Genomic DNA, 22,837 nt, shown 5'->3' with positions numbered 1-22,837 from the left:
AATCACATTCCTCTGTAGTCACATCTCTCATTGATTAAATAAAAATATACAGTTCCTGTATTAATTCTAATTAAAAATATATTACACTGAGAATTATATACTCTAGATAATTTTCAAAACTAAAACATTTATTCTTTTCATCTTCAATATTTAAAAGTATGTACAGAAGAGGAGAAAAGCAGTAATGTGATATCTGAATTTGTGTTTTGAGAAGTAGCAACTGATTTTTTTTCTGCCTGAGACCTTAATGTAGTTCAAGAAGAGGTGGCTAGTGACATGATAATTTAATAGCCATCCCTATACCTATTCATTCTGGTTGGAAGGATGCTCACAGACACGAAATTTTCATCTTTTTCATTCTTCAACAAATGTCTCTCAGGAGGCAGAGTACCACCTGGCAAAGCCCTCAGGGCTGGTGGCTTCCTGTCTAGGTACTGATGCCATCTGACCTGAGGTAGGCCTCAGTTTTGTCTGCTCCTCATCCTCATCCTTAGTTACGCTATCCCAGCTCAGAGAGGTTCAACAGCTTCCTCGGTGTCTCCACCTCCACATCTCGCTGCCCAGCCTACACATATGCTATGTGCTCAGTCCATAGCAGTGACGGGCTAACAACCCTGCAGATCTGAGGAAGAGAAAGCCCCCATATTGATATCCATAAAATAGTAAATCTAGGCAAGTGGTAGCGAAGTGACAGAAAGGTTTGAGTCCGTTCTACAATAATTGGTTTGCTTGCTTTTATGCCTTAACTATTATTTTTTTACAAACGTAATAGATACCTTTTGTGTTTTACTTTCGATCTTAGATTTTTCTCTCACATCTGTGCTTTCTTGTGGTACCTGTAGGTTCTTGCATGCAGACCCCTGTGAGGTTACCTACACTGTTGTGTTTCTTAATTCTCAGTATTTGCAAGGCATCAGCACAATGGTGGAAGTGCCTGTGTAGGCTCTACCTCATCCAAATGTTCATGGTAACTAGTTCATTTGTCTCTCTCCACCACCAACTATCTCCGCATTTCTTTTCCAGCACTTACCTCTATTTCCCCATTTGGGGTTCAGAACTTTAAGTCACCATGAAAACAAAGCTCAATATTTCTTTTCCCTTTGTATACAGCCATTCCTTTTTCTAAACCTAGAAGCTGATTAAGATAATAATAAATTGATATTAATAAAATATCACTGCAAAATTATATGTACATGCACAAAGGCAGTGGAAGTGTGTATACTTGGCAGGAATGTTCACCAGTGTAGTCTGAATAAATAAAGTCATCTTTGGGTAAGTCACTTCACATCTAACATATTTTGCTTTGAGTATTACTTGCCTGACAAAAAGATGTCCATTTATTTAATCTAGGAAAACAAAAAAAAATCCATGAAGAGACTGTAGTTCCAGTTCATGGAGCCCACAGATATATGGTGTACGGTGACATCATAGGTGTTTTATTCCCAGATATACGGTGTGTGGTGACATCATAGGTGTTCTATTCCCAGATATATTGTGTGTGGTGACATCATAGGTGTTCTATTCCCAGATATATTGTGTGTGGTAATAATATAGGTGTTCTGTTCTATTCTCAGATATATGGTGTGTGGTGATATCATAGGTGCTCTATTTTCAGTTTTGGTTTTTCGGCTTTTATATAAACTTCTCTTTTTCAGCAGACTATGCCCACGGCAGGAGCTTCTGTTCCTGAGGTATGTAAGGAAATTTTACAACTGTTACAACTAAAAGTCATGATCATCATATATTGATGTAAGGGATATTATCACTGATTCCAAATATTACATGATGTTAACACTTTAAAATTAATGCAATGATGTTAATTCTGTATTTGTCAACATTTCAATATTGGAAGTAAAATTCTTTGTACTCTCAATTATGGGATAGTCTTAAATACTTTTCAATTTCTATTTGTGACAAAAATTAGGAATATCAAAAAGTATATGTCATAATACATTTAGCGAAAACTTAAAAGTTTCTTTGCAAAGAATATGACCACTGTGCTTTGTATTCACATGTGAAATTCTCAATATCAATAGAAGGACATGGCTAAAAGTACAAATTACTTCAACTCTTTGAGAACATCATTACATAGCATTTGACAATGATGTGCTGAGAATTCTTTGCTCCTTTAGAAGCAGTCATCTCTTCAAAACAATGTCTAAGGAAGTTTTATGCAGCATATGGCTTTGCACACAACTTCATTAGAATAGTATGTAGTCAAAAGTAAATGCCTTTATCCCTGCCTTGCTGTAGGTCTAGCAAGTGACAACAAACCAAAGTCTTCATCATGTGGTTTTGTTTATTTAAAATGTACCCACCCATATTTGCCACAATTTATAATTCAGGACAATTGATTGAAAAACTAAAATCAATATACCTGTTATTCCGACATGCTATTTCAGTTTTAGGAAACAGAATATTATGTATTGTGTTTATTAAACTCTTTTTTAAATTATCTTTTATTTTCAGTGTAGGATACAATGTTCTTTACAAATTTTAGTTTTTCACTAACCCCCAAAATATATTTTATTTTCATCCATTTTGTTCTAAAATATCCTTAAACCCAGGTATGATGTGTGCATGGGGGAATGCACAAATGCACATACATGCTCACTCCCTTGCATCCTTGTGTTCTATTCTGTGAAAGACTTCTAACAGGTTAACTGACCACACATTTAAAATATTAAAAGAACACAAAGAAATGTACATATAACATTTTGTTGTTGTTTTTTGATACAGAGTTTCTCTGTGTAGCACTGACTGTCCTGGAACTCACTTTTTAGACCAGCCTGACCTTGAACTCACAGAGTTCCACCTGCCTTTGCCTCCTGAGTGCTGGGATTATAGGCATGTGCCACCACCACCCGGCAATCATTTAACTTTTAAACTATAAATAAGTGGTTACACCTTTTACAAAGGACCCAGGACTTTCCTTTGAAACAGTCTTGAAATCACTGACACATGGCATTTCTTGAATATCGCAGTCTTTTCACGTGTCATTCTGTTATTTTCAAATATTGTAAAAATTCAAGGCATCTGTAGGATAATTTCTTTATTTTGAATTCCCATAATAGAGTTGTGTCTACACATAACTGGAACACCCGCACTTCCATGCATACATTTAACTGCAACATTGTACTCTCATACATACACATAATTGGAACACCCCCACTTCCATACATACATGTAATTGGAAAATCCCAATATCATACAAACACAGAATTGGAACACCCCCACTTCCATACATACATTTAATTTGAACATCCCCAATCCTATGCACAAAGTTTCCAAAATTGTTTCTATCCAAAGCCTTCAAGCTATTTTTATAGCAACAAACATATCAATTATATTATAAATTTGAAATGGTAAGAATTCTACTTTTTCAGAAAATAAGAAAGTTTACTTAAAACTGGCAAACTATATTGAGAATATCATAAGATCAATGTACTAAACTTTAAAGTTAGTTAACAGAACATTGAGGGTGAACATACATGAGCTGTGTCCCCCAGCTTTAAGATTCTGAAAGTGTAGATGGAAGGCTGTACCCAGAAGTCAGCATCCTTACAAAAAGATGTGTAAGCCTGTATAATAATTTTACATTATACACACCATGGTATTATTTTGTAATTGTGTTGTCATATGTTAGCATAAAGTAAAAATTAGACTACTTAGACATAGTTACTTCTATTCTTTAAGTTTCTTCTTTCCACTTAGGATTTATTTAATGGAAATACTGTACTTATTATGTATCTTTGAAGTTATCTAGGAGTGATATACAAACCTTGCGTGAAGTAATTGAACCCAACATATCTAGTTCACAACATACAACATGCCTTCATGTTTGGGCATGAGTATTGCCTAGAGCTACTTTAAAGGAAGCTGCAGTGTCTTTGAATTTGTGTCCTATCTCCCCAAGGATACCCAATATCATACCGCAATTATCCCAAGTTCTTAGGACTTAATAAGCAATGAGAGGACCACAAGTGCTTCTCGCATCACCTTCTAGTACAGTGCAGGGTTTCAGCAAGATGTGATGAACTTAGCGACAGCGGCTAGTAAGGCTTTCTTCGTTCTCTCAAATTACTGCCACGTATTCAGTTGTTGTTTTAGACCAATAGCAGTGTCTCCATTTTCCCTGCTTATCCTGTGAGAAATCCTCCCACTTCGAAGGTAGTATAGATGGTGGCTGCTGTGGGGAATAGCAGGTTAAAGCTTGCATAATTACAAGCAACAATGCATGGATTTGGGCTCTAAATCCAATACATATGCCTTTATCCAGAGTTACTTTTATGAATGAAATGATTGTTTAAGACGTGGGGGCAGGAAAGACAGTTAAGTGGTTAGAAGCATGTTCTCTTACAGAGAGCCTAGGTTCCATTCCCAGTATCCACACGGCAGCTCACAAACCCTCTGTAACACTAGTTCCATGGGATCTGACACCCTTTTCTGACTCCTTCAAATGACCTCTACAGGCACACATGTGTTGTGTACATACACACACACACACACACACACATGAGTAAAATCACTCATACACATAAAATTAAAGAAATAAACCTAAAATTTAAGAATTTAATAAGAGACTGATATCATTAGACTTTATACCATTCCTTTAATTTGTGCTTTTGTAATTAATTTTAATTAAGACTTGCAGCAATCAACTAAATTTTGCTATAAGTTCCAAGGATTCCTGATAGACTTCAAGGCTTTGGTTTCTTTGGGGGTAATCCTGGCCAGTAAAATAGTTAATCTGTAGAATAGGTTTCTCACAAAGCCGGATACAGCTGTGGTGTTTTTTTTGGAACTGATTAGTGTCTCCAAGCTGTTAAATTTGTGAGCCCTGATGTATGGAGAGGAGTCCTTAAATACGGTAAACGCGCGTATGCAAAGATGGGTTAAGACCACTGCTTTTCTGGGTGACTTTTTGTAGCCTTGCTGCAGTCTCGGAAGGGGCCGTAACCCCATGCAGACTACTTGCATTTTGGCAAGGTCTGAGACCCAAGTCATGGCTGCTGCTAACTGCAGACCGCTCCTCTTTGTGGCTTTGTATGAAGCCAAGTGAAGTGCGGTTGCCTGTCTTTCATGCTGAGATTGCACAGAAAGGAGAGACTCCCGCTGGAGGTAATCATCCCTCATTGCTCATAGCTGTGGAGCAATCGATAGCGGCGGGCTTGGTTATTGTCATGAACATCTCTTTAGAGGCAGCAGTTTTCACCCAGGAACAAACACTTCGCCTCTTAGAATCAGCATGGGACAGAAGAGGCATGTTTGTAGAGCATATATATATATAAAGCGAGGTCTTTTTATTTCATTTATTCCATCATTTTGTTTTCTGTGAGTGTTGCCTGGTTTTTGTGCTCTGCTTATTATGATGATTATTCTCTGGGAATTCGAATACAATACATTCCCATGCAAAGATTTGTTCTGTGACTGGAGTCTGAGAAACACAAACATTGAATTTTGTGTTTCAAATGTCTGAATAGCAAAGACAGGTAGTTGATATTTGAAAATGCTCAAATATCAATAACTTTATTTTCCACGTTGTGCTTAAATGTTCTATATTCTTTCATGGACTTTTAGAGTACTTCTTTTCAATGTTTGAATAATTTCTATTGACTAAAGCAGTAATTTTTACCACATTTTATTATCTAGGAGAATTTATCTGACAGAAGGATATTTGTCTTAATTTATGGTTTACAGCTCAAAAAGCTGAAAAAAAAATGAAACTGCAGTTTAAAAGTCAAACCCAGTCTTTGTCTGATATGGGGTTAGTGAAGCTCTTTTCCCATTCAGTAGGCTGCCGTTTTGTCTTATTGACCGTGTCCTTTGCTTTACAGAAGCTTCTCAGTTTCAGGAGGTCCCAATTATTTGTTGTTACTCTCAGTGCCTGTGCTACTGGGGTTATATTTAGAAAGTGGTCTCCTGTGCCCATGCATTGAAGGCTATTTCCCACTTTCTCTTCTATCAGATTTAGCATAGTCAGATTTATATTAAGGTCTTTAAACCATTTGGACTTTTTAATAGCAATACCAGCGTGCTCCTGAAGGGGAAGCACACTATTTTAATTTATTTTTACTTTGAGTTGTTAGGGCACATACTCTAACTAAGTACCGTGCTCAAGAATTTACAGACTTTTTTCCTAGTAAATCTAGACAACTCTGAGTGACGCCGTCCTGGTTCTGTATAGGAGCTCAGGATGATGTAATGTCTAAGTAGCAGAGGAGTAATTCTACCCACGCTTCCCAATTTCTCATCTTACCCCATAATGGAGTCTTCGTACACATTGTATTGTTGAGAACTACCTGTTGGTAAATCTGTAACGTTTAAGCATTGGAAAGAAATTTACAAAAGTAATCAGAATTACTGTAACTTTCACAGAAGTTATGCTTATAAAAAAACAGCATTTTCATTACATGAAAAGGCAGCATAAGAATTTGAATGAGAGGAATCATAATACCCCATCCACTTTTAGTTGTACCAGAAATACACTCAGTCAATTTGCAAGGTCAGTTAACTACATTGATTAGTATTTTAATGCAAAAAATGTAACATATATATTCTAATATATATGTATACAAGGACAAATATATATCCTTTATTTACTTCAAAGATAAAAAGAACATTGTATTTAAAGCTACATAAGAATGTCTTTCCAAATTACAAAAGTGAAATCCCACATTAGTAAGTATCTGGAGCTAATATGACATATACATGGGAAAGTAATAGAAGGTACATGGGCAGTCAACTAGTAAAGTGCCCATGGCCAGACATTACTTATCAGCTAGCAGATTGTTACTTATTGAAACTAGATATTGCCCAATAATTCTAAATGCACTGGTTAATAAACTTTAGAAACTTTAGTGTTTAAATCTTATTTCTTACTCAGTTCTTTATCTGTTTATATTGGTTATTATCAGGCAGTGATTAAAGTCTGTGTTTATCAGTAGGAAAATGTTCTCTTCTATATGGGACTTTGATTAAAACTTGACAACTATAAAATTAGTATTGAAACAAAGCGTAAAGGAATAGGGAAGCCTCTTTACTATCAGGTCTAAGACCAGAATGCCGAGGCTATTCAAAGTCACTTTTTTCCAGAGAGTGAAAAGCAGTTGCAGAAGTCATGAATTAGAAGGGTGGTTACTGTTAACCAGGAACAATAAGGATGCAGTGCCACTGCACAGAGCAGAAAGCGTGTGTCAGACTGTAGAGTCTTGACTATGGGAAGTCAAGGATAAAAGGATGTTGATCCGCTAGGAGATAATTACAAAAAAATAGGAGAAAAAAATGATAGTGATAGTATTTTACTTGTTTAAGTCCTTGATGGGTAGTGTGTAGTTGCTCAAGGAATGCTAAGTGTTTTAGATACACAGAGAGAGAGATACTGAAAGGACATTTGAGTATAAGAGCTAATATTTGGGATGACACATGGTTTGAGGTTGTGCTTTTAGACATCTTCATAAAAGTGATGTTGAAAGGCTTGGGATGGAATGAAGTTACTTTGGAAACAAGTATATGCTGTCAAGATGATTAGGCCAAGGAAGGGACTTATTAGAGATCTCAAGGAGGATAAAGAATAAGCAAATGAGACTGGGACAACACATAGTGAAGTCTTTAGAGATAGGACGATCGGTGTCCTCAAACAGAGTGGGGCATGAGCTCAAGAAGTCGGAAGACATTCATTCTGTCACCGCTGTGTTTACGTAGAGGAGAATGTCATTCGATGTATCAATGAGAAGTTTATTGATGATCTGAATAAAAACTGAGTGGGGGGAAATTACTGATTGGTTTTAAAAGAATAAAAAGAGAGATCAGAGGAAAGAAACAAGCAATTCCTACTCTGTTTATACATTCACACACACTATGTGTGTGTGTACATGTCCTTTGAATTTGTTATGGTAACAAAGAAGTAGAAGGAACAGAAACTTAATTTCCCAATACGTACAATCTTTAATGTACATAGTAGCTTCAAAATCCATCATTAATTTAGAAATAATTTTCAATGTATTTATAAGTACTATTTTAATACTTATAAAAATCTTTAAATTTTAATCTATTCTACTGCTAATGAAAGTAATAAATTCTCACATATAATAGTTCTCCTATACTTCTGATACTGGTTACCTCTGCATCATTATAATTTTAATTTCTTCCCCATATTTCTTTAACGATGATATAATATTTTGATCATATTGCTATGGAATATATTGATTTGGTAGAAAGAAAAAGTTTTTGTACTTTTCACAACACATTCCAGGTTAGTTATTTGGGCTCAAGTTTATAATCACGATCTTTTAAAAGACCCCCTTTATCAAACCATTTCTGCCTTTTAATTTTTAATATAATTTATCAAATATGTTTTATATATTTTTCTTTTTATCAGGAAAGGCAGTCAACAGCTAAAAAGGAAAAGGGCAGCTCTCAGCAGCCAAACAAAGTGACAGACAAGAACAAAATGCAAAGAGCTAACTCTGTTACTATGGATGGACAAGGTTTGCAGGTAAGGGTTTCCAAAGGCCAAATCACGGTAACAGTCATATTTGTTACTTTCATATTCTGAGAAGGGCATATGTTCAGTTATCAACACATTCTTTCATCATGTATATTATCTCAGTAGACTTCTTTAGAAAGCTCACTACTAATTTAACAAAATGTCATTCTTGTACTTGATTGACAGAATGACATTCTGGATAGATTAATCATTTATAATGCTATCTCCACTTAAAACAAAATTGGCAAGAAATCTGTGAATCTGAAAGTTAGAACTAATATATAAATTTAGTTTGTACATGTGTTATTTACACATATTGTATGTCTCTATCCAGTTATAATCACACACACATCACACATACACATGCATATGTATACACACATACACATATGTTGTATGGGTCTGATTTTGAAGAGTTGATTGTGAAGTTATGCTGTTAGGAAAGAAGATATACATTGTGTGTGAAAATTTTTCTTTTAAATAAAATAATAAAAATGAGGGTATCAAGTGCATATATCCATATTTCTACATCTTAAATTAAACTCAAAGATCATACATGTTTCTAGTTTAGACAAAGAGAAGTTGTTGACATATTTTACAAATTTATAAATTATAGCTATGTCCTTAGACATAAAAAATTCATTCTATCCACCAACATTTTAATGTTTGTAACTGTGAGATTATTTCATTTTTTCACCTATGTGCTTCTCTGAATTATATTTTCTTCTTTTCTTAATGTACTGGAAATTTCAGGCTTGTTAGCAACTGCTGACCTCATGGATGACCGTGGCATACATTTGCATACAGCACTTGTGATTCTAATACATATGAATTTTAATCAGATTTAGTTAATGATAGTATCTTATATAATTGCTAATTTATCTGTGATACTAAGTATCACATACTTCATATCTCTTAAGTAGCACAGTTAAGAGTAAGCATAATCTGTCTAATAATTCCTTGAATTAGAATGTCGAAAAGTTCATGGCACTTAATCATTGCTTACCTATTGACAATGAGTTAATTTTTGCAATCTAATAAGATATATTACAAATAGGAACTTTCCTGAGTAATTAAATGTAAATGTAAAATGAAATTTTAAACAAAAGTTATTATATTCATGTATATAATATTCAATTATGAAAGACTATGTCTGAGAGTCATTTTTGGAAATCATATCCATGTGTTTAATAATATCTCATGTGACTCATTTCAAATTTGAAATCTGTCCACAATTTTGATAGCAAAAATTTACTGTGTGATCCCATAGGCTTTTGCCAAGCACAAATAAAACTTAAATCTAATATAAAAATTATAGACTGATTAGTTTAAATTTTTAATCATTCTGGGTTTCTGTCTGAAATCTCAGTTTGCAAATTGAAGTGTATTTAATGCATGCTTATGTACATATTTCTCCTCATGAAAAACAAGCATGGATCATTTGCTAATATTTAAGAGAACACAAGAACTAGGGCACTATTTTACATATATTTGCATAGTTTAAATCTATTTCATAATTCTCTCAATTAACATGAACATGGGGCCATCATACTACTTGTTGCCATTTTAGAAACTGTTGTTTTCATGCTCTAAATCGGAAAACTTCCCAAGTCCCTGCCATTAGTCAGTGGTAGGGCCAGGTCTAACTGAGGAATGCTTTACTCAGATTCTGTGTGTTCTACTCCTATAAGTAAGTGGTGAACGTCTGAGCACTATGCTCTTTCATGCATTTTTATTTTGTATTAAGTCTGACAAAAGTAATTTCTTCACTAGAACGATAATGTCTGTGCTCTCTGATTAAATAGTCAAATTTGAACATTCTCATAATGCAAGAATTCCATGGTGTGTGCGGCATTCTAGGTTTATATGATGCAGTGATATACTATATTTTAATGTTTATGTGTTATATTAAATATTTTATGTGTAATAAATGTATTATATATTATTTATATAATGTAAGCTATATTTTAATATTTATTTGAGACAAAGCTGAAGTATTTAACTTTCAGCCTTCTATGAACAGGGACAATCATATTAAAACACAGATGATAAACAGTTTTACACTTGGTTCTAAGGTAATAATAACTCTTCATAACAAGGATGACATGTGAAATTATCAGTCCAAGTTGTAACTTGGTAAATGCAGACATGAATTTAGACAAAACAGTTGCAAATAAATAAAACTGCATGTTTCAAAAATATTTTAGTTTAAATTCATATATTATCCTGTATATAATTGAGTTCTTCTCGGATGTGGGAACTCACATGGTTTTAAAAAGAACGGAAAAATGGAAGCAAACCTTAATTATTTTATGCAAAACAGAAAGTATATTGTGGTGACTTATCATTTTTGAAACAATATAATTATTGTTTTTGAGATAAGGTAAAAATATATAGCAGAAAATTAATTTTCTGCCAGCTTCAAAAAGCCTATCCATGGAAAAGCATTGAGTTGCAGCCCAGTTTGCAGGTAACTCATTGACAGGGGAGATCTACACTGCGTAAAGAAGATTAATCATAGTTAGGCACATTCATCTTCCTCCTTTTCAGCTAACCAGTATAATGATCAGGATTATTATTTCTAATTAGAGGAAGTAATAGATCATGCATAACCCTAGGATGAGTCTCATTAATTAACCCAAGTCCTAGGGGACTTCAGATAGCAGTGGCTTGGCACTCTGTCTTTGTCATTGCCACACCGTAGGTTTACTCTTCAAACACAGTATCAAATGGAATGGTAATGTCAGTTTTAACATGCAAGAACTTTAATAATAACGAGGATAATCCAATGTGTGAACAAATAAGGACAAACAACAATTGGTTAAACTTTATTATGAGGTATTTATCTTGATCCTAAATATTATGTATATTTCTGAATAAAAGCATGACTGTAGAATGAAAGAATCCAGCTCTTAAGATTTCAATTCTGTGGCAAAGAGACCATAATACTTAATATCTAAATTCCAACTGGTGTGTTCTTCCAGACAATTCATTTACCCTATTAACTTTCTAACTTTATGCTTCGTAATCACAAATAAACTAAACATGAATACGTGTACTATGACACTACTTAGCATGTATACAAGACAGTTCATTTCTTTGATCAGGTTGTATAATGCCCTAATCTCACTGACTCTTAGTGGTTCTTTATAGTCATTCTAATTCCCTGTTTATGTAGAAGGTTATTCTTCTATAGTTTTAAGAACTATAACTTTTCATCAGATTTCAGGGCGACAGTGGCATATGCCTTTAATCACAGCATCAGAAGGCAGAGGCAGGGAGCTCTCTGAGTTCAAGTCTAGCCTCTTTTACAGTGAATTCCAGGACAGCCAGGACTATGCAGAGACGTCATATCTTGAAAAAAAAAACTGTAACTTTTTAACTGAGTTTATCTCTCCATACGTATGTTATATTATAAATAATACAGAAGACAGAGCTAAGTAAGACAATATCAGATCAAAAATTTGAAGTCGTATATAGTTAAAGAAGAGGGCCAGAAGGTAATATATGGAGAACTAATTCAAATTGGCAGGATCATTAGCCATTTGGATCTATGGGAAATGGACATTTCTAGGCACTGTGCAGAATATATCCACTATGCTTTAAAACGACATCCTGAAGGCTAGAGAGAAAGAGTCAACAGAGAACGTTGTAGATGGTACTTCAGAGAAGTAACAGGCACTAGGTGTTCTAAGTCCTGTAAAGCTTTCTTGAGCACGTTGCCTTTGGATGTGAGCATAAATGGTGTGACTTTACAGTATATTTTAAAAGGCTCACTCCTGTTAAGATTAGTTTATTAGAGAATTGGCCCGCCAATGCACAACTTCCAGGAGCAATGAAACGCTGCAGGATTCAAGGCTCACCGCTGAGCTTTGTAGGTAGAGAATGTTTTGAGAACAGAATCAAACTGGTAAAATGAGGACTAAAGGGATAGTTTATATGGAATTGGCAGTGACTAAAATGGAAGAGTTGACATCCACTGAGATGTTGAAGACCTTGGGTGATTGTGGTTGATGAGAAATTCCTGATGCCAAAGAATATAAACCAAATAAATAGACCAACAAGGAAATAGACAAATTGGGGAAAAAATGAGTATGGACTTTGAAGTAATACATGTCTGACGGTATTCAGGAAGATCAAATAAAATGAGACCACTGAAGGCAGGGACCTCTGTAGGGAGATGCTGAACTGGACCTGCAACCAGTTTAACTCCAGGGGAAATTGCTGAAGAAGGGGTAGGGAAAGGTTAGAAACAAGAGGATTCAGTAGTTTTCTTTAAGATTGTGTTTGTGGTCTGGAGAGGTGGCTTAGCGGTTAAGAGCACTGACTGTTCTTCCAGAGGTCCTGAGTTCAATTCCCAGCAACCACATGGTGGCTCAAAACCATCTGTAATGAGATCTGGCACTCTTTTCTGGCCTGCAGGCATATAGAGAGGCAGACTGTTGTATACATAATAAATAAAATCATTAAAAAAAAAGATTGTGTTTGTAATAGCCAGAACCTGGAAACAACCTAGATGCTCTTCAATGGAAGAATGGATGAAGATAGTATGGAATATATACATATTAGAGTACTACTCAGCAGTAAAAAACAATGACTTCTTGAATTTTGCATGCAAATGGACTGAAATAGAAAACACTATCCTGATTGAGGTAAGCCAGACCCAAAAAGAGGAACATGGGATGTACTCACTCATATTTGGTTTCTAGCCATAAATAAAGGACATTGAGCCTATAATTAGTGATCCTAGAGAAGCTAAATAAGAAGGTGAACCCCCCCCAAAAAAAAACATATAGGCATTCTCCTGAATATTAACCTTCATCAGGCGATGAAAGGAGACAGAGACAGAGACCCACATTGGATCACCGGACTGAAATCTCAAGGTCAAAATCAGGAGCAGGAGAGAGAGCACGAGCAAGGAACTCAGGACCGCGAGGCGTGCACCCACACACTGAGACAATGGGGATGTTCTATCGGGAACTCACCAAGGCCAGCTGGCCTGGGTCTGAAAAAGCATGGGATAAAACCGGACTCTCTGAACGTAGCGGACAATGATAACTACTGAGAACTCAAGAACAATGGCAATGGGTTTTTGATTCTACTGCACTTACTGGCTTTGTGGGAGCATAGGCAGTTTGGATGCTCACCTTACTAGACCTGGATATAGGTGGGTGGTCCTTGGACTTCCCACAGGTCAGGGAACCCTGATTGCTCTTTGGGCTGACGAGGGAGGGGGACTTGATTGGGGAAGGGAGAGGGAAATGGGAGGCAGAAATCTTTAATAAAAAAAAAAAGATTGTGTTGTCTCCTAATGACAGTAGTACACCTATAGCTTGCCACTAACATGATCGCTGGCAGCATGAGCTGAACAGGGACAATAACAATAGGCATTTGAAAATTAATAACAGAAGGCCCAGGGGCCTCAACCCTACACAAAATCTTTGGGGAATTAAGGAATGCTGACAGGGGGAGAAATAGTCTTCCCTAGGGAAGAGCACACTGATCGTCTATCTGATACAAAATGATGAGACCTGAAAATAAACATACAAGTAACACCGAACAGACTGAGCAGGTTGTATTTAGGAAATGTATGCATGTTCATATATAGTAATGCTTATAATAACAGCTAATAAAACAGAGGCCATGAATTGGAAAGGGAGAAGGAAGGATATATGAGAGGGTTCAAAATGAGGAAACGGATGGGTGAAATGATGTAATTATATTATAACCTCCAAAAAGTCCGTTGCTAAAGGATAAATACAAGAATTGATACACACCTGTTTTGTAGTCCTTAGATCCTTTTTATTTTACAAATTCTCCTAACGATATCCTTCATGCCAAAGAAACTACTCAAGAGTCGAGGATGAGATTCAGTTGACAGAGTGCTGAGCTGGTGTTCAGTACTTGGATACCCAGCACTTCACAAAATGGTAGTGGTGGTAATGCATCTCAATGCCAGTATTCAGAACCTGATAGAGGAGGAGAAGACGTTCACTCTTCCTCTGCTGAATAGTGATTCTGAGACCAGATCTTTTGTCAGAGTAAAGAAACACACTAAGGAAGGGAGAAGATGGATCAAAGAAGAGAGGAAAGACATTAGCAAATCTTACATACTAAGCCAGAAGTACATTAACTTCTGAGTTTGATTATTAGATTGAATCAATACAAGAGAATTTTTCTTCTGAGTAGGCGATGCTGATGTGGAATAACAAAGCACAATTTTGTCAATGTACTTTTAGGTGGTTTGCTGTAAAAGCTCTTTTTGTGAATATGAAATTGTTTTAGGTATTAAAAAGTACTTATAAAGTTTAGGTACAATTTAAATGAACTTTATTCATATATGTCAGTCATATCAAGTGGAGAATCAGTACATATGCTGTACATTACAGTAGAAATCAGTTGCTTTAGACTGAGTTCTGTGATTAAAGAAACATAATTTCACTGGACAGATGTCTGGAAATCAGGATGCAGAATTTGAATTAATGAAATAGGTGAAATCGCATCTAATGATACTTTCATGTCTTCTTTTATCTCCAACAATCTAAGCTATAAAGCAGGGAAATGAAAACGAGTATGCCCATAATGTTGACTGACAGGGGCACTATAGAAGAAAAAATAGAGATTTTTCCAGAGTTTTGCTATCAAGTTTTTAATTTCTTTTTTCTTAGTGAGCAGGTGTATTATTACATTTGATAAAAAATGAAGTGTCTCATTGTGCCCAATTCCATATATATATCTTGTGCTGAGACCCCATGGGTCTTGTCTTTCACTTAGATTATGCAGCACATAAGAAAGTTAAAAAAAATGAAAAACAAGACAGTGGCATAGCTAAGATCACTGTCACTGTTTCTGTCCCACTTAACTGAAGTGCAGGGGTAGGGTATAGGAACAGCTCCATGTTTTTATCAGGAGTAGTGCTGAGTGTGTGGCATCTTCAAAGTCACCATTAGGTCTTCTCAATTTCCATGTCCCATGCTGGATAGGAAAGAGAGGGTGGGTCCTCTTCATCCCTTAGAGAGCACATGCTCCACCCATTCTGTATTTGAATCCTGGGTCTGCAATGACACAATGCTGCAGACAGCTATGGCTTATACTTGAGACTTTTTTTCTCCCACAGCTTGAGGTTTGAGGTATCCAAGAGCATGGCACAGGCAAACTTGTTGATTATGAGGTCTCTTCTTTGAGTTTGGAGGCAGCAAGCTGCTCACTGTCTTCTCGAATGTACTCTCTGTGTGCTGGGAGAATTGGGGACAGGGGGATGCAGTCATAGCAGCTGCCAGCACACTTCACCAGAGGAGACATTAGCATGCTTCTCTACTTGGTATTTATTCTCTTACCTGACAAGACATTGGAAGCTCAGTATCTTAAACACTCATCTATATTTGTACACGTATGTATATGAATACAGTCGTGTTCTGAAAGCACCAGAAGCCACTAAGATGAAAATAAGATGGGGAAGATCATTCAACTCTATTCTTACCATTCCTTTTCTCAGAGCAAAAAAAAAAAAAATGTTTTAACTTGTCAAACTTGACAAAGACTAGACAGCCCTGCAGGTCTTTGGCTCTCAAAACTAAGACTTCTGTCTACTTAGCACCCACTTTTACTCAAGCAGATAGGCCTTCTTTTTATAGAAGCAAAGGTTAACACAATTTTAAAGCTTTCTCCCTGAGCCTAGAAAAATATGCCAGATTTGCCTGGAATGGCTTTTCTGGTCTGGCAAACATTCTATGTTCCCTTAACACCTGAGGCTCACAGCCACTGTGTCTCCACTGTCAGCGGTGAGGGGACAGGAAATACTGGGTTCGTTAGCCTCTATCAAACGAGCAGAGACCCACAGTAACTCATGGCACACCAGCACAGTGGTGTAGGGAGAAATGGTGCAACCAAACTTGCTACTTCTGTCTTTGCATCTTGGCCATTTTACTTTCTTGAATGTGAAACATTGTTATTCTAAATTCTTCAAGTTCTCTTATATTTCTCTAAGGCGTTTTACTGATTCATCCACCTAACATACACACACACACACACACACACACACACATATATATAATTTTGTGTTATTTTACAGAACACCATGTATTTTATAATCTCTTCTGTGATATATTTTTAGTTCATAATTGTATAGAAAATTGGAACCAATTTTTTAACAATCTTGCCTATAATTTATAATTATGCTTGTAAATTTTTCAGTATCTCAGAAATGCATTTCAAAATATTTCGAAAGAATTATTAACACCAGTGAATTTTAAATATAATCTGATATAATAATAACCATGTAATTTGGAGAAAAAAAATCATTATCATAAATATTTGAATTTTTATTACTTTGCTCAAAATTCTCATTTATGAGCACAGAGATGCCTCCGTCTAGAAAGCAGCTGCAACACAAGAATGAGGGCTTGAGTTCAGTACCCTGGTATCCATCTAGAACATCTGAGAACAGCACTGTACTTTTGTATTATGAATAATGTGGGGACAGAGACAGGAAGATTCCAGACCTTAACAGTCAATGAACTACAGGCTCTTAGGGACTTAGTCTCAAACAATAAGTTAAAGAAGTGATTGAAGAAGACATTTAACACACACACATAAACATACCTTCATATAAATGTGCTCATATGTCTACATACACACATGTATACATACATGCACACATACACACATATGCAATCTTATTTTGGAATGCTTATGTCTAAAAGTAATGAATATTAGTTCAAAAGAAACTTAGAAATAAAATAAATTGTACATATATTATTATTCCTTTTTTGCATAAGATAATTTTAAGTGTTCCAGTCTTGCGATATGAAGGAACATAAAGGAATGCAAGTCTTCAAAGGGAGGGTTTTTTCTTTGATGTTTCTACAATGTAGTTTTTGATGGGTAAAACTGACAGTTTTTTCATACCATCCGGTCCCAGGCTTCATGGTAGTGGCCACTTCATTCACATTAACTGAGCACACTTGTTGCAGGGAGGAACAGGAAGTAACTACAGACCCTACAGCTCTCCTGTCCTTGATGAACCGGTTAGAGGTTAAATGGGACAGAAGCATCTTCATGCTTTTTGTTAGGAAGAGTAAAACACAGGCAGATGCAAAGGCTGACTTCAGAATTAGTTGTTTTAGAGTAGAAAAATTAAGACTATCTGATTCATTTTCCACAGTTACCCAATGTGAAGCTTTTAACATTTCTTTTTGCCCAAACTCACTAGGAAGAGGCCATTTAACTGAAGAATTGGAGGAAGGAATATTTAAACTGGCACCATTAAAACAGACAGCAAGAAAGGGCATGATGTAATGAAATGATTGCTTTCAATTGTAACATTAAATATTTAAGAATCATCTCTAGGGGAGAAAAAACACTACATCAAGAATAACCTAATCTACTTCCTATCTTAATATTTAACATATCCTATTGGTTTCATAATCTTTTGCTAAAATAGTCTTAATTTTTATTCTAAGCTCTATTTAAGCATGATATCAATATTCTTTGAATAACAGTGTTTCTACCCAGTATACTTTTATTGGTGTCTACCTATCAATTGTGAAATCAGACACAAGATTTCTTTGCCACTCTACCTAAAACAATGGTCCCATGTTGTCAAGGTACCAACACAGCGCCAGTATTGTTTGAGTTCCCGGCCACCTCTCTACAGAGTCCAGATTTGTCCATGAGCTTGTGTTGTTAATGTGTACTTCCTGTTAGATTAAAATTCCAGCAGGAAGCGCTTTCCCATCTTGATCCACTGAAGAAGAGTCAGAGATCGCTGCCCATGCCGTTTATAAGGGGGAGCAACAGTTAGTGGACCCCTGCTTAGCAAATAGGCATGGTCCACAGGGACTCTGTTTTCAAAACGAGAAAAAAAGTACCGAGGTAAGATGGTGTGGGCGGGAACACTAGGTGTGATGGAGGCCCCCAAAGAGACAGATTCCATGTGGAACACCAGCTTTAAGCTAGGGAAACTCTTCGTAAAGAAGCCATTATATTTGTAACCGGATTCTTGTTTCTCTTACAGTGACTGATGGTTGATAGTTTACAGAATGTTTCACAAACTGCAGCTTTTGGTTTTCTTCTCTTGCCTCTTGTTCTTTCTTTAAAGGAATGTTCCTTTGTGAGCCTTTTACCCATGATAAGAGACGACAGCCATCCTTCCCTGTGCAGCATCCTAATCATTTCTCCGTATTTCCTTCTAGATTACTCCTGTTCCTGGCACGCATCCACTTCTAGTTTTCGTCAACCCCAAAAGTGGTGGGAAGCAAGGAGAACGGTATGTTTTAAAAGTCAAGTCTGTTTTTCTATTTTATAAAAGTGAAAAGATGAACTACTTTTATGATGGAAACAACACTGCTTCTCAAAGGATAATAACTCTTATGAGTCAAGCTAACACCTATATGTTACAAACTGATATCAATCAGTTTGTCTTTTATATTTGAAATTTTCATGTAATGGCCTTTTGTAAGCATTTTAGCTACCAAATATCACATATCTCCATTTTGTCTACCACACCTATGATCTTGCCTCTTAGCAAAGGGCTTGGTATATGACAAAGATTCACAATGTTAAAAGGAAGTTGGTTTACCAAGCGGTTAACAGGTAGAACCTAAGCAAATCACAGTCAATATTAAGGAAGAGAATTCATGTGTAATTTTTAGGCAAATATATTATGGTGATTTTCAGCCTACATTTTAGAGTTCATAATTCTGTGTTTGTAGGTAAGGACAGTATATATAATATAAAAAAAAAAGGCTACGGTGTTAGGCATCTTAGTATTTATTCAAGCCAAAATTACTAAATTTTACTCTTGTGATGAATTAATAATTAACTCATAATCTGCAACAAAAATATGAAAAGGAAACCACTGAAGAGTTTATTCAAGTATAGACAGGAGTAATATAATCATGTACCCCCACCTTAACATTGCTGGTATGTCATTTTTAATCTCATATAAGAACACAGGTCAAAGCAAACATTGTGACTGTACATTAGAGTCCATTGTTGTTAACAACAAATTAGAAAGATTTCCATCCCTAAAGTAGAGTTTTGAAAATTACTTTTTCTGATGTCCTTTAACTTTTGAGTTGTTTTGATTAAATGAAGCTATCTTTTCACTGAATGAAATATTAACTTTTACTTTTCATAGCATATAGTTATGTTTTACTATGACAAATATGTACTGTAATAATAACTCAAAACTTTAAAGCTTCACAAATTTCATTAGAGAGATCAGTTGCCTCACTCATGAAAGTAGAAATTAAGTAATATTGCAAAATACATTTTTGAAAAGCTTAATTTATTACACACACCTTTGTAATTTAATTTATTTCAGAAATAATAAAAGGATGGAAATGGTAAATGTTAATAGGCTTTCTTGTGGTATTCTTAATACATTGTTTATTATAATCAGGCTAAACATATCTCCTCAAATATTTATCAAACTGAAAAATCTTTTTTCTAGCATAATGAAGTTGTCCACTATCTCTTGTTGTTTAACTGGGCATTAGCGCATCAAAATGTTTTGCTCCTGTGAAACTAACCCCAGTGCCCATTTACCGACCTTTCCACAACTGCCCCCTTTCTGTAATCATGACCGCCTTTGATAATTTACAATCAACTCTCACCTCGAGATCACTGTGTTTCTATCCCACAAGTGTGGTCATGCTGCTCGTATCTATTTTTGCATGATTCACTGCACTTAACTAACATCTATGTATATACATGTGGTGACAAAAATTACAGGCTTTCATGCTGCTCGTTCACAGTTCAGTCTGTACCATGTGTGTCTGCTCCTACGATGGTGGACATGTTGGTTGTTCCTGGCCTTGGCTGTTGTAAGCTATAATGCAGTGGGCATGGGGTGCAGGTGCTTCCTTAACAACATTATTTTAATTCTTTTGATACATATCCATTAGTGGATCAAACAGTACTTCCATCTTTAAGATTTTGAAGTATGCCACTACTCTTTTAAATAAGAAATATATCACTGAGGCCTACAGATAAAGGATGCTTTTTATCCACATCCACATCATTCTATGGCCAGTTGAAATAATAGCCATTCTTACTGAGTCTGGTGATCGCTCACTGTAGTTTTCACTTGCTTTTCCCTAAAAGTGTGTTGCAGTGATGAGCTTTGTTTATTTCTTTATACATCATACTGGCCATTCATAAGTCTTCTTTTGAGAATATATATTTAGCTATATTTCTGATTTTAATTAGAATTTTTCAGATTTTTATATTGTCATGAATGCTGTCAGCTCCTTATAAGTTGCATATTTTGTAAATTCTTTCTCCCATTGGATGGATTACATTCCTTTATTGCAGAGATGTTTTTATCCACTTTTATCTTGTCAGTAAGTGCAGAGATTTTTTGTAGTTAGGTTTTTCTTTGTGCTTCTAGGTCATAAATAATGGCATGGAGACTTCTTCTTAATTACAAAAACTTGGCCTATAGCTTAGGCTTGTTCCTAAGTCTTTTAACATATTAACCCATATTTTTATTAATATATGTGGCTATTACCTCTATTCCATTCTGTGTTTCCAAATAATTTCATATTTAGCTGACTTTGCTGTCTCTCTTCTTACCAGAAGTCTCTGTACTTGTAAGTCCCACCAATACCTCCTGCCTAGCAAATGGCCATGCAGCTCTTTATTAAACTAATCAGAAGGTGCCTTGGCAAAGGCACATCTTCACAGTGTACAAAAAGATTGTTCCCCAACAAGATTCAGCACGCCTGATGAAAAAATGTTGAAGAAATTTGATATAGAAGAAATGTGCATAGTACAATGTCATTCATGAAAACCTCAGTAACAGTATCATAAGAAATGTAGAAAAACCGAAAGCATCCATTTTGAATTGTAAAATAAGACAACCATGCCAATTTCATCACTACTGAATGTAGTGCTGGAAATCTATACAAAGCAAGCATGTAAGAGGGAAAATTTAGAACATTCAAATTAGTAATAAGAAAATCATTATATCATAGAAAACGCTAGCTGTTTTATCTGTAGAAGCCGGCTTCAATTCCAGTATAGATGGTGGAGGGACTCGTGAGAACTATCTAACTGAGTAGCTAATTTCAGCTGATAGCAGCTGGCGGTTGGGCATCACTGTCTTGAGGCTGTGCTACCTGACTTGTTGCACACAATCCAGGGGATGACTCCATAGCAATGCACAGACGGGGAGTACCAAATGAAGTATGGGCGATCTTACAGAACAAAAAGAGCACCTGAAGAGGAGGTGGATGCATGGATGAGGATGTCCTTATTGATCCCAAGCGTGAAGTCAGCAGAGGTAGCTGATTAAGAGAAGCCATCTTTTTCCTTGCCACTGACCTCATGCCTTCTGAGATTGTTCTCAAACTAAAAAGGAAGACTTTGCCTGTGGGAGCAGAAACAGTGTTCACTCAAGAGCATGGCAGTAGCTTAGTCCTCTGTTAGAAATTCCAAAGGAGCTCTCAGGGCCAATTACATTCATGTTTAATGGTCAAGTTCAACATTTAAATGACAAAGACACATGCATATACTTAGGAACACTGGAAGCTACACTGGCCTCATTAATGAAACCAGTGAATGGAAACAGGATCTGGACGGTCATGTTTCATTTTACACATTTCACACATGTGTGTAATTCTCAAAAGAATAAAAGATTTGACAAATAATGTGAAAAGATCTTTTAAAAGATACCTATTCAGAATGTGAACAATTTTCCTGTGAGAGGTAACTTCCAGACTAGGACTCCGTAGAGATGTCTCCTTTTTTTATTTTTGTCGTTTTTTACTTTGATAGGTTTGATAAGTTGCAATATGTCACAGAATTATATATCCACACAAAATTTTCTTTAATAACCAACAGGTGTGAAAATTTTCACTTATCACTTATTCAGACGGCTTCTGCTGGTCACATCCAAACCCCAATAGCACCTTTACCGCCAGGGTAAAAGTCAGAAGGTTTGTGATGGGGGACATGTCAACACACATTTTGCAAAACCACATGAAGAGTGTTAACACAGAAAGGTTTAAAATATGTTGCCATGGAAGTTCAGAGGAGGAAATATCCATGAAAACTGAGAAATCTCAGAATAAGTACTCCTGTGTTGGGTGTTACATAAATAGATGTTCACCAGATGAGTAAAGGAGAAAGCAGATTCTTGAAAGGGCATGGTGCCGACCAGGAGCATCTCAACACGGATATAGTTAAGGGGAAAGTTAAGAGATGGGCTGTTGGCTCAGAAGGAAGGGGTCTGAAGAGTACCAGGTGACTGACTAGGTACTAGTGGGAACAAACATCCCGAGCTGAGAGACCCCTCTCCCTTAAAGGCAAAAGACTGGTCTAACCTTTCTGGTCACAGAGCAG

At 36.0% G+C, this 22,837-nt stretch overlaps 1 protein-coding gene across 10 annotated transcripts in view; it reads left to right on the top strand.

Moving 5' to 3' along the window:
• Positions 1–22,837, top strand: part of Dgkb (diacylglycerol kinase beta) — a 600,883-nt gene that overhangs the window by 206,218 nt on the left and 371,828 nt on the right. For 8 of the 10 annotated variants that reach the window (XM_041658354.1, XM_041658352.1, XM_041658353.1 and 5 more), the window contains 3 exons: positions 1,656–1,691; positions 8,381–8,497; positions 18,682–18,755. In XM_041658354.1, the coding sequence (XP_041514288.1) occupies positions 1,656–1,691; positions 8,381–8,497; positions 18,682–18,755 (227 nt within the window). The remainder of the gene's footprint in view (positions 1–1,655; positions 1,692–8,380; positions 8,498–18,681; positions 18,756–22,837) is intronic. The other 2 variants (XM_041658358.1, XM_041658356.1) reach the window with 1 other exon arrangement.

The sequence above is a fragment of the Microtus oregoni genome, unplaced genomic scaffold, assembly GCF_018167655.1.
Source record: "Microtus oregoni isolate MIOR12 unplaced genomic scaffold, Mior012 000009F_ref0000495, whole genome shotgun sequence".
Taxonomy (NCBI): domain Eukaryota; kingdom Metazoa; phylum Chordata; class Mammalia; order Rodentia; family Cricetidae; genus Microtus; species Microtus oregoni.
Note: the sequence above shows the minus strand (reverse complement) of the source record. Positions and strands in the feature narration are given on the sequence as shown.